Source organism: Bactrocera dorsalis, chromosome 2 (genome assembly GCF_023373825.1).
Source record: "Bactrocera dorsalis isolate Fly_Bdor chromosome 2, ASM2337382v1, whole genome shotgun sequence".
Classification (NCBI taxonomy): Eukaryota; Metazoa; Arthropoda; class Insecta; order Diptera; family Tephritidae; genus Bactrocera; species Bactrocera dorsalis.
The window spans coordinates 72574243-72587740 of record NC_064304.1 but is presented as its reverse complement, the minus strand read 5'-3'; the positions used below and the strand labels follow the sequence as shown (position 1 = coordinate 72587740).

Sequence of the window (13498 nt, the reverse complement as noted above, 5' to 3'; positions counted from 1 at the left end):
TGCCAACAGGTGCTGCTTCGGACTGAGTAGGCAATTGAGAAGCAAAGTCGTCTCTCGACAAACAAAAACTAAACTCTATAAGTCACTCATAATTCCCGTCCTGCTATATGGTGCAGAGACTTGGACGATGTCAACAACGGATGAGTCGACATTGCGAGTTTTCGAGAGAAAAGTTCTGCGACAGATTTATGGTCCTTTGCGCGTTGGCCACGGCGAATATCGCATTCGATGGAACTATGAGCTTTACGAGATATACGATGACATTGACATAGTTCAGCGAATTAAAAGACAGCGGCTACGCTGGCTAGGTCATGATGCTCGAATGGACGAAAACACTCCAGCTCTGAAAGTACTCGACGCTGCACCCGCCGCGAGAAGCAGAGGAAAAGGAAGACCTCCACTCTGTTGAAGAGAGCAGGTGGAGAAGGACTGGCTTCGCTTAGAATATCCAATTGGCGCCATGTAGCGAAAAGAAGAAACGACTGGCGCGCTGTTGTTAACTCGGCTATAATCGCGTAAGCGGTGTCTACGCCAATTAAGAAGAAGAAGATCTATTTCTTGACAATGGTGTAAAAACAAAATCAGCAAAACAGCTTTATTTTTTTCGGTACATATGATGATAGGGTATATTCTTTCGTAAAACCATACATTGAACTCCCGACTTCTCTAGTTTTGCACGGTAAGAAAGTTTTTTTTTTAGAGTTCCTAAGTAAGTCAATCCCTTTTTCAGCAGAGCTTCCATAAGTGGTTTATTTAGCTCTATATAAATTGTCAGCCGTAATGTTCCGGTTTGAGTTTTCGACATCCTTCACAAGTCTTAATATAGACTGAGTTGGTACTGCCAATTTCCTTTCCTGTTCATTTAACCCTATGCCGTCAGAATTTTTACTATGATAAATATAAGCATTGTAAATGTAGTATGTGCGAGCATCGACTAACAACATTATTTTAATGCCATACTTTGCTGGTTTCTGAGGCATGTAAATTATAAACTTGCAGTGACCTTTAAACGGCAGTAACATTTCATCGATGCAAAGGGACCAAAGGGTGTATATTGAAATTGACTGTTTAAGATAAATTTGTTGAAGAAATTTGAAATTGGTGCAAGTTGATCTTCTTTGAGACGCTCCGCTTTGGTGGTTGAATCGTCCAACCTAAGGCAGTTTACCAAAGAAGAAAAACGTAAATTTGACATCCCACAACGAAATATTTCACGGCCACTGCCATCGGTTGCGAATATTGTGCGAAGATCTGCGTCATTACATTTAAAAACTGAAGTGTAGTATAGTAGACCAATGAATGCTTTCATTTCCGTTACATAAGTATCCGTAAGTTCCACCTTTGTAGTATTATTAAATTTAGCTCGGTAGTTACAGAGTTTTTGATTAGTATATTGTACTAAACATTCCAACATGCATTCGTCAAAAATTTTGGACCAAAGCTGTAAATATCCTTCAAAGGTAGAAGTATGCAGACGACCTGGTAGTCTAACTATGTTATGGGCTGCTGTTCTAGATGTTTTTGGACGCTCTCTTGCACTCCACATAAATCCTTTCTTACCTTTGTAGTAGTCGCTTGTTGGATGTTGATTCACTTCTTCACAAATATTTTGTGGCTCTGAGGTAGTCGCATGTTGTTCTTCATTGTCTTCATCATTACCTAAAAGTGCCGTTTCAAGCTGAAAATTATGGTCTTTGCATTCATCAGGTTCTCTTAGAACAATGTGGATCTTGCGATATGTTTGAATGCTCCATAATAACAAAACTAAAAAAACAATTTTACTTACGTGTTGTTTAAGATACACTCTGAGAATATAACAAAAATACTGATGTGATTGTCTCACAGACATCTACCTTAATATTGATGTGATTGACTCGCAGACACTTTTTCGCTTAAAATGGGACGTGTGCTTACATCAATCAATCTGAACAAACTAACATAGACATGAGTACACAATAAGAAGGTATAGAGAACAAGAGAGTAGATGTATGGAAAATAACGGTACAAAATACTCTTTTGTGTCTGTTGGTGTCTGCTAGACTACCACATCAGTCACAGAGAAATATGACTCCAAAGTTGTATGCAATTCGGAATAATAGCTGACATAACTCTCTGTGCTCAGCTATCACAATGGATCTATCTATATTTTTGACTATAGCAAAATCTAAGTCGGATACTTTTTACCATCAAGGTTATTATGCTTATTCATAATAGGGTAGTACAGCTGTCTCCCTTTCGCATTAATAAGACGTGAGCCCCAGTTCGTGTTCCCTTGGTCCCCAAATGCCTAATAACTATAAGCATTTGCAAACATCAGTTTAACCTTATATTTGTTTTGTCAAAAATTAACTTTATTAAAAAAAACTAAAATGTACCAAAAATAATAAAAATGCAAATCTTTATATGGTCATATAAATATGAAATAAGATGCTGCACAATTTTATAAAACTCTACAAATTAATTACGTACGCCTAAGAAAAAAGGACTTAACTTTGATTTATACGAAAGTCTGCAGGTATTTATATTAATTTCTTAGTACATATTCGGGCATCTTTGCCTGTATTACCATCTTCAACCGATTGCACATGGAAAATGCGAATACTTCAGTGGTTTCACGCGTTATTTTGTTACCTAATACACGAAATCGTCCTTTAGTTGCTCTTTATTCCGTTATATTGTTTATGGTGACGGGATGCTCTTTCAATCTGCTAATGGTATGTCAGTTTAATTTCTCGTGATTAAGGTGTTAAATGGTGCTGGAAATATCAGACGCCACCAACACCTAACTTGCTGGCGGAACCCTGCAAATTCGTTGTCGGAACCTCCAAACGATTTTAGTGGTCTAAATTTGTTTCCACAAAGTTTAGTTTCCTAAATCCATTCTCTGGCTTGTAGCCTCATACCTTGCCTGAACCCTCCTTTGATTGAAATTATAACATATAAATTTCATTTGAGTTTATTATGTTGATCTTAATATTAATATTTTAGACAAGCAAATTGAAGTAATGAAACTAACACCCCTATTCTGTGCACTTGACAAATTAATAAATTATTGAAGATTAACTCAAATATTTATCAAGTAAGAAATATTTTGGTATATTTGGGTGGCAATCTTGATAAAAGTAAGAGCTTCAATTCGCAAAGCTTTTCCCCACACGTGTGGTGAACAAAATAATGTAAATAAAAACATCTCATTTCTATTCAAATTATATTGATAGCAATATGCATGCAGTCAATTGCTCCTATGGTGCTTTTTATTCCAAATTTTCTAAAAAATCTGGAATATATTCGAAATAAATTACCTTAAATTATTGTAGTATATTATTATTTGTATTACAATAATACTTGCCGCGTTTTTATAAAAGTTTCTTCCTCTTTTGAACTGGAAAACTTTATTTCTCCTCCCTTCTCGAAAGGGACGACTGACTCATTGGCAAGTTGACGTTGTTACCTAAGTCTACTATGAGCCGTGTCCAAAGAAATTCAAAGCTGCTAGAACCCTTACAGTTAAAGGTAGTGAAGTTTTCTGACTATCGTGTGGGGCTAGTTCATCAATTAGGCGATACGAGTTAATCGAAAATTTTGCGCAATGGTATTCTTGCTCAAAGAATATGGATTTTCATCTTCGTTTTACAATAATAACAAAAGTAAAATATCTTCCATTTTCACAACAAGATGCACAAGAGCATTTGACATCTTAACAACTTATAAAGAAAAGAGCTTTTTATTTCAGACACAGAATACGAAATGCTTGATAAATTTCAAATTTTTCCGCTCGACGGATTATAATCAAATTTGGTATGCCACGAACTTCTATTTTGTCCGAAGATATTTCGAAAAAAAGAATTAAAAAATTTTAATGTCTATCCGAAAAGCGCGATTATGCTGCGACGGAAGCTGGCTTGCCTGTTGAAGCCTCAGATTCTAGGACAGTTTGTTTTGATTGTTTGGTTATGTAGAGTTGTGATGTGTAGCATCCTGCGTGTGTAGGTGTGATGTCTGCGTGGGTGGTATATGTTCTTGTGTATTAGTGTGTGGTGGCTTTATTAGTGCATGGCGTTGATGTGGTGTATTATCTTTCATGTCAAATCACATATCTTGGGCCTTGCTCGACAGATTTCCACCAAATTTAGTAAATGACATTGTTTTAACATTTTTATGTCATAGTGCAAAAATGTGCGAAATCGGAGTAAACCACCCGTACTTCTACAGCACTTTCACTGGGCACACACCAGCAAGAAATAAAAATAACGGAACAAAATTCTTTTGAATAAACTTGATTTTCTTGGTTTTCAACCAATATTTATAAAATGGGTTGCCTCTTATCTTAGTAATAGAATTCAACAAGTCATATTTAACGATACTTTTTCTGACATAATCAATGGTCCAATTCTGTTCTTGTTATTTATTCATGACATATCATCTGTTGTTAAGTTTTCAAAGGATTTGTTATAAGCTGACGATGTAAAACTTTTTAAAACGCATACTTCAAACAGCGAAAGATGTCAGTTGCAAACAGACTTAAACAACCTTGTTTCTTGGTGTGATAGAAATGACATGCCATTGAACCTTAAAAAGTGTAAAACGATGTGCTTTTCACGTAGATCTATAGACCTTACTTCATACGCAATACAAAACTTTACGTTGGAGCAAGTAAGCAGTTTCGTTGGTCTGGGAGTAACTATGGACCCCAAACTCAATTTTTATCTTCTCGCATCTTCCACGGTTTTTAAAGCTAAAGGCGCTTTTAGTTTTGTTAAACGTTGGTCTAAAGAATTTAGAGATCCGCTTACCACAAAAATTATTTTTACATCTTTGGTGAGGCCTATATTAGAGTATGCATCTGTGGTTTGGAACCCTAGTTACCAAGTCCATTCGGATAAGTTAGAGTCCGTTCAAAAACTATTTTTACTTTTTGCCTTCAACCATTTGCATTGGGATTCCAGTTTAAATCTTCCCCCTTACACTAAAAATTTAAAACTTATAAATCTCCCGACACTCGCTAGTCGTAGGGAGATGCTTGGTATACTATTTTTTGTAAAACTCATAACACTAAATGGGTCAGTCTGTAGCCCATCTCTCTTATCTGACATTAATTTTAACGTTCCCGCGTGCTCTACTAGGCTGACACTTATTTTTAAAATTTTCTAGAACAAATTTTGAGTTAAACGAACCATTCCGCCCTATATGTTATGATTTCAATTCGAGCAGACTCATTCTTTACCATTAAAAAAAATATTTTATCCACTCTTAACAAGTAACATATAAATATTATAAACTTTAATTTAGTTCTTAATTTTGGCTGTTGAAATTTTTGTTTCTGTAGCTGAGCAGCTTAAGATCGCAACGCTTAAAACTCTCTTGCATTTTATGACTCGGCTAATTCCGCTCGTTCGCGGGTTGCGCCCCTCGCGTTGGTTGGGCGGGAGGAAGGTAACCGTTGGGTATTATTATAATATTATATGAAAAAAGAACTTTACACGAAAAATGTGTTTAGAATATGTCTCCTTATGATCAAAAATTGTCCCAATCCAATCAAAACTGTTCAAGCGCCTAGATACCAAACATGGGGTCCCAGTATATACTATATTGTAGACTTCCGACAGTAGTAGTCCTTCTTCTTCTTCTTTACTGGCGTAGACACCGCTTACGCGATTATAGCCGAGTCAACAACAGCGCGCCAGTCGTCTCTTCTCTTCGCTACGTGGCGCCAATTGGATATTCCAAGCGAAGCCAGGTCCTTCTCCACTTGGTCCTTCCAACGGAGTGGAGGTCTTCCTCTGCGACGGGTACTGCGTTGAATACTTTCAGAGCTGGAGTGTTCTCATTAATCCGTACAACATGACCTAGCCAGTGTAGCCGCTGTCTTTTAATTCGCTGAACTATGTCAATGTCGTCGTATATCTCGTACAGCTCATCGTTCCATCGAATACGATATTCGCCGTAGCCAACGCGCAAAGGACCATAAATCTTTCGCAGAACTTTTCTCTCGAAAACTCGTAACGTCGACTCATCGGTTGTTGTCATCGTCAAAGCCTCTGCACCATATAGCAGGACGGGAATTATGAGCGACTTATAGAGTTTAGCTTTTGTTCGTCGAGAGAGTACTTTACTTTTGCCTACTCAGTCCGAAGTAGCACCTGTTGGCAAGAGTAATCCTGCGTTGGATTTCCAGGCTGACATTGTTGAAGGTGTTTCCGCTGGTTCCAATCAATATCAATATCATCTGCATACGTCAGCAGCTGTACACTCTTATAAAAGATTGTACCTGCTCGATTAAGTTCTGCAGCTCGAACTATTTTCTCCAGCAGCAGATTGAAGAAGTCGTACGATAGAGAGTCGCCTTGTCTGAAACCTCGTTTGGTTTCGAACGGCTCGGAGAGGTCCTTCCCGATTCTGACGGAGCTTTTGGTGCTACTCAACATCAGCTTACACAGCCGTTTTAGTTTTGCGGGGATACCAAAATCGCGCCATTTAAGCTGCTCCTTTTCGTGCTGACGAAAGCAGCTTGAAAATCGACGAAGAGGTTGTGTGTGTCGATTCTCCTCTCACGGGTATTTTCCAAGATTTGGCGCATGGTGAATATCTGGTCGGTTGTTGATTTGCCAGGTCTAAAGCCACACTAATAAGGTCCAATCAGTTTGTTGGCGGTGAGCTTTAATCTTTCACACAATACGCTCGATAGAATCTTATATGCGATGTTAAGGAGGTTAATCCCACGGTAGTTAGCGCAGATTGTGGGGTCTCCTTTTTTGTGGATTGGGCATAGCACACTTAAATTTCAATCGTTGGGCATACTTTCGTCCGACCATATTTTGCAAAGAAGCTGATGCATGCACCTTATCAGCTCTTCGCCGCCGTGTTTGAATAGCCCGGCCGGCAATCCATCGGCGCCTGCCGCTTTGTTTTTCTTCAGGCGGGCAATTGCTATTCGAACTTCTTCATGGTTGGGTAGTGGAACGTCTGCTCCATCGTCATCGATTGGGGAATCGGGTTCGCCTTCTCCTGGCGTTGTGCGTTCGCTGCCATTCAGCAGGCTGGAGAAGTGTTCCCTCCATAATTTAAGTATGCTCTGGGCATCGCTGACTAGATCACCTTTGGGGGTTCTACAAGAGTATGCTCCGGTCTTGAAAACTTCTGTAAGCCGCCGCATTTTTTCGTAGAATTTTCAAACATTTCCCCTGTCGGCCAGCTTATCAAGCTCTTCGTACTCACGCATTTCGGCCTCTCTCTGTTTCTGTCTACAAATGCGTCTCGTCTGTTGTGATTGCAGCTTCTCGACGTCGAACCTTCCTTGTGTTTGTTGACGTGCGTTTTTTGCTGCACAGAGGCGGGTGCGAATCTTGGCTGCAACAAGATAGTGGTCCGCGTCGATGTTAGGACCTCGGAGCGCACGCACATCTAAATCACTGGAGACGTGTCTTCCGTCTATCACAACATGATCGATCTGGATGGTGATTTTTCGATCCGGAGACAGCCAGGTAGCTTGATGTATCTTCTTATGCTGGAATCTAGTACCACAGATAACCATATTTCGGGCCCCGGCGAAGTCCATCAGCCTCAGCCCATTTGGGGATGTTTCCTCGTGGAGGCTGAATTTACCAGCCGTAGTGCCAAAGATACCTTCTTTGCCCACCCTGGCGTTGAAGTCGCCAAGCACGATTTTGACATCGTGGAGGGGGCATCTCTCATAAGTGCGCTCCAAGCACTCATAAAAGGCATCTTTGGTCACATCGTCCTTCTCTTCCTTCGGGGCGTGGGCGCAAATCAGCGATATGTTGAAGAACTTCGCTTTGATGCGGATTGTGGCTAGACGTTCATTCTCCGGAGTGAATGATAGTACTCGGCGGCGGAGTCTCGCTCCCACCACGAATCCAACACCAAACTTGTGCTCCTTTATATGGCCACTGTAGTAAATGTCACAAGGACCTACTCGTCTCTGTCCTTGTTCCGTCCATCGCATTTCTTGGTCGGCGGTGGTGTCAGCCTTTATTTTCACGATGACAGCAACCAGCTGGGCAGCGGCACCTTCCCAATTAAGGGACCGGACATTCCAGGTGCATGCCCTCAAATCATAGTCCTTAATTCGTTTGCCTTGGTCGTCATCAAAAGGGGTGTCTCTCATCCGAGGCCTCGGACAGTAGTATTTCGATAGTAGCAAAAATAGATGAAATCGATAACACGTCCAACTCCCATATACTCAATGCATTCATTTTCGTTTTTCTAATAAACCTAATGAGAATAAGACAGTAGGTCTGTGAGTTTTATATTGAAATAAAATCCTTAAAAATACATTTTCAAGCATACCTTAGCAATGTACAAATTAGGTGAAATTGTTATATTTTAATGAAACTAAATAAGTTTTCATAAAAAACATCATATCCCTAATATAAAGAATTTCGATCCTCTGTTTGACGTTTTCTAAATAAACTCAATATATTAAATTTAGCCTCTTCGGTCGAGTTAATATCACATACATACGAGTATCACTCATTTGAAGATGTTTTTAATAAAATTTTAGGTGCCGCGAACTAAAATATAGCAATAATACCAAGTTTAATTCATTCGCTAACTACTTGAAGGAATTTTCCGAGCTTTGCAAGTTGCAAAATATAAAATGTTCGGTTACAACCGAAGTCAGCCTATCTTACTTATTAGTATAAAATTATGGAAACATTTGAAATTCTTTTCCTAGCCTTATTCCTGGCAAGTTGCGAGAGTACACAATGGTCGGTTACACCGTAGCTGAGCCCTTCCGTACTTGTTTGCTACACAAATAACATCTGAAAGTATTATTAAGCAAATAAGAAAGGGCTTAGTTCGGGTTATCTGGAGGGTGAGTGGGATCCTCTTCCGATTTCATCCATTTTCACACCGTCGGTAGGAGTTCTTGTAGTATTTGATTTGGGTAAATTTTGTGGCTTTAGTGGTTTAAGAGATACGTATGTTGAACTTATTAGAGAGCGGGCACATCTACGAACTCGTAGATTCGTGATTTCTCCTTTCTCCTTTAGAAATCTAAATATTTGCCTTTGAACTTTGAAATAGGCTTATTGAAAAATAATTTAACCTAGTGTTGTGCAGTGGTATTGGTATGTATGTATAGTAATTACGATATCTTATTTTTTTTTTGTTATTGCAGTGTTGACATACGATCTGGAATAACTAAAACCGCAAGGAGGTGGTCAGATGAAAGTATATTTGGCAACCGAGCTTATTTTTTATTCGAGGGTAATCCTTGGGAACTAATTATTCGGAATAGCCAAATATCAGACACCGGGGTGTACAGATGTCGGGTTGATTTCATGAAAGCACAAACCTACAATAGTCGAGTTATGTTAATAATAATTGGTAAGATCTTTACTTGAAATATTTTGAAGATAATTTAAAGATTAATGTCTTTCATTGTAGCGTTGCCTAAAGAAATCATCATAAGGGATGAAAATGGTTTTAAACGCTCAACGGTGGCTGGACCATACAATGTAGGCGATTTCGTGATACTAAAATGTGAAGCCATTGGGGGTAAATTAGTAATATTAATTTAATTGTAGTAATAAAAATGCATAATCCGAATTAAGTTTTTCTAAATTATAACCTTGTTAGAATAAAAAAACGATTTTTTTTAATATTATCTTATTAATGTATGTACTTCTATTTAAGAATCCACACAGAAAATTTCATATCGCTCCGCTGAATATTTTCGAAGTTAAACGCAAATTTGAAAAGGCGTTTCAAAGTACATGGAAATGTCTTATTTTCTCAATATGTTGTTTTCAAAGTCACTTACCACCATTAATCGAAAACGACTAAGCCGATTACTCTTAAATTTTAATACGAGCTTCTTAAATATATTTTTTGGTATCTATTTGAAGATTTTTTCTCTTTTTGGTTTTTTAATTTCAGAGAATCCAGTTCAGAGATATAGTGGTCATCGCAAATCGTATTTTTTTAGAATGGCTCTCAGAGAATAGCTGTAGTTCCTTTCCAAATAAATATTTTCACCACTGCTAAGTCTTAAAATACAGTTAGAAAATACCATAATAATGGTAAAAATTTTTGGATTAAAAGTTTTCTCAGAAAAAATTCTTAAAAAATCCCTTCTTTCGGTCTTCTAACTATATATTATATAATCCCTTAAATGATTTGTTCACAGATTATGGAATGTGAAGTTTAGATGAAATCCTGGAGATTTATTTATTGATAGTTATTGAGCAGCGAAGCTTCGAACTAAGAGTATTTGAGTGAGAAATTATAACAAGATCGTTAAATATAGGTAAATGTGAAAGTGAGCACTAATAAATTTAAATTGTAAGTAAAACTATTAAAAAGCCAGAATAACTATTATTCCAACGAATTTGATAAACTGAAAATTTACGAAAACCAAGAATCTGTGGCTGACACATCAAACGCGAAAATTTCTGTGTGAGAACTTGCGAATAATTCTAAAGGGTCTCTCATGGTTTTTACGAAAACTTATTTAGTTTCATTAAAATATCACAATTTGACCAATTTGAACTTGAATTTGATAGAAAAATGGAAATAATTATCATCATGTTTTGGAGGCTGAGAAAGGAGCGGGTCGGTCGGATTAATTTGTACAGGATGCGCTTTTCTAGAGAAGTATTGGATGGATTTCCACTGAGTTTGCTGCTTCTAAAAAAGTCTGTTCTTTGAAAACCAAATAAATGGAAAATCTTATTAGCTGCTTGATAGATAGATTCAAACTTCTTTTAGCCGTGCGACGTTTGAAAGTCAAAGGTGAACTTAATCACTGGCAGCGCCATTGGTGGCAAACGCTAAATTCAAAAGGCAACAAGTTACCGAGTATTGTTTTGGAAACGTTGAAGAACTGCGGTGTAGACCTCGCTTATTCTGACGAATGCGAGCACTGAACGCCCTTTTTCGATACTTCGCCACATACGTAACGTGGTATAGTAAATAGATTGATTGGCCTGGCGTTGCTGCATACGCATCATGACATTAGTGCCTTCAATGTTCTCGAGAAGTTCTCGACAAATTCTAAAAACTTGACCCACATCGTTTTGTTTATTCTACATTGCAATTAAGTATCATTTGTCACCCGCTTGTGTACGATTTATAATGTGATTTTTTTTCAATTTAGTAGGAAAGTTATAGAGGTCGATTTGAAATTTTTCCACCATAATATCAAATCACCCTCGCTTTCGCAATTTATGGCTATATTTATAACTCTAGAACGGCTGAACCGATTTGCCTGAAAATTGGTGATGAAGTAGTTTGGAACATCGGGTCGGGCATAGATTACTTTCTATTGTTTTATGCTAAAAGTCACAACAATTCATAAATAAAAAAAATTGTATTTCAAAACATAAGCATGTGTTCAATATTCATGTAAGAAAAATTTGATCATTTTTTTCTTCAAAAATACAAAACAAAATCATACAGCTACTGGCAGGGTACTGTAGTTTTTGTTTACATACACCTATTTGTTATTAGAATTATAGTGATAGTTCTAAATGAATAAGAAAAGATTGAATCATAATTTGAAATGAGTTCTTAATAGCTGACAAATATTCCTGTGTTTTCTGACGTGGAATGTGTGGGTTTTCGCAGTCAATTACGAGTACATTCGATGAGTGTTAAACAAAGCATTCTGCTCTACTCCTGCAGTGCTATTCACTATAACAAGAAGCATATACGTATACATACATCTGTATGTGTAGAGACCGTGAAGATGTTGTTAAATCATACATATAGTATATATACAGTAGAACTCCAATTATCCGAATTAATGGGGACCGGGACCCATTCGGATAATCAAATATTCGGATAATCAAATTTTTTTTTTTAAATTGCCATTGGAGAGAATAAAAGCTACGTTTTGATATTGCACTATTTTTTTATTGAATTAAATGAAAGAAACATGAAATTTTCACATGTTTTAAATATAAATAAAATGTACTTATATACAAGTTTAGAAATTAAAATCATTGTTTTTTAAACATCTCCGTCAATGTAAGCTGTTTTGCGGTCTTCAACCGTTTTCGGGCAGCCAGGTCACGCATTCGCTTTACGGTGAGCAGTTGCAAGTGGTCACACTCGGGCTGACGCTCCATCCACTTCAAAGCAGTCTCGAGACCGGCAAATGCTAGCTGATGGTCCAGCGTCTACTTCAACATCAGCAGAAAGTTCTTCTTCCACTTCCACTTCAACATCTTCTCTCACACTTACAACAATTTCATCATCATTGAGAATTTGAAAACCAGGGTCAGACGTGTCACAAGCCATCCACTCTCCTACATCTTCAGCAATTACTTCTGTACAACCAGGAATTTTTACAATCATTTTTATTATTTCCTCTAGTGACAACGCATCTTCATCATTATCATCCTCTCCATATTCTTGTTTCTCATTTTCTTCAGATTCTTTTTTTTTTTGTTCTTCGCGGGAGGAAGTCAGTGTAGGCACAACGGCACGTTAAGACAAGTCAAGTCAAGACTTGACGCGCAAACACTGGCTTCGCGGGAGAAGAATAATAGCGCACTTAGACTTTTTTTGGACAATTTTTTGTGATTCGGATAATCGGCGATTCGGATAATCGGAGTTCGGATAATTGGAGTTCTACTGTATATATATACAAAACGATTTTTTTATGTTTATTTATTGGGTAAACAATAGTTAAATAAATGGTTAAAATGACACGTAAAGAAAGAAAAGGTCCTGTATGATGTCCACGATTGCGGCCGCATGTTTAGTCTAAAGCAAAAATTTCAAAAAGACTATTAAGCTGTAAAAAAGTCTCTATCGCTCTATAGAAACTTTTTTGTTTTCTTGAAATTTGACAAAGTGGCGGCGGTTTGAACAAAAAGTATCGAATTTTGACCTTTTTTTCGACAGTTTTTCGTAAACAAAAACAGTAAGATTTCAAAAAAGCATAAAAGTTTCCACAGCGAGATAGCGAATTACGTTAAAAATTTTCTCTCCAATTTGGAACTAAATATCTTCAAAACTCTTCTTTGAGAGTGAAAACCGTTTTGAAAACACCATTTTTACCATTGTTATGAGCGAAATCGAACAACCACGCCTCTTTCACTTTCCAGTATACTCGTATTACTATAAATTAAGAATTGTTTATTAAGGTGCGGCAGTTTTTCCGGGTAGAGTGGGCGGATGCTTAACTCATTTAAACAAGCAGTGCAAATGCAAACACCGCCAAGAAAGAGAAGATAGTAAACAGAAATTTACAAGTTTCTTAGTCAGCAAGCACATCTGACCAAAAAATATATCTCTCATAGTCACTGAAATAATTTGATAACTGCAGTGATAGTTGAGAAGCCTACTGAAGAAGATTCGACAATTATTGCAGTTGGTGATACCTCCGCCGCCGATCACACATACATAAAAGCGGAGTGTTTGGAGGAACCTCTACAAATTTCGGAAATATAATATGTACGACAAATTTTCTTATGACTTGGAAAACTTCATGAACACAATATTAAATGATAACGAAACACCTCAA

General features: G+C 37.5%; 1 protein-coding gene across 9 annotated transcripts in view; it reads left to right on the top strand.

Annotated features, from left to right (window-relative positions):
- LOC115066219 (hemicentin-2-like) overlaps positions 1–13498 on the top strand; it is a 469188-nt gene that overhangs the window by 40520 nt on the left and 415170 nt on the right. For all 9 annotated transcript variants that reach the window (XR_007421871.1, XR_007421874.1, XR_007421873.1 and 6 more), the window contains exons 3-4: positions 9143–9351; positions 9412–9522. Coding sequence is in view for 5 of the 9 variants with exons in the window: in XM_049449924.1 (XP_049305881.1) it covers positions 9143–9351; positions 9412–9522 (320 nt within the window). In the remaining 4 variants the exon portion in view is untranslated. The remainder of the gene's footprint in view (positions 1–9142; positions 9352–9411; positions 9523–13498) is intronic.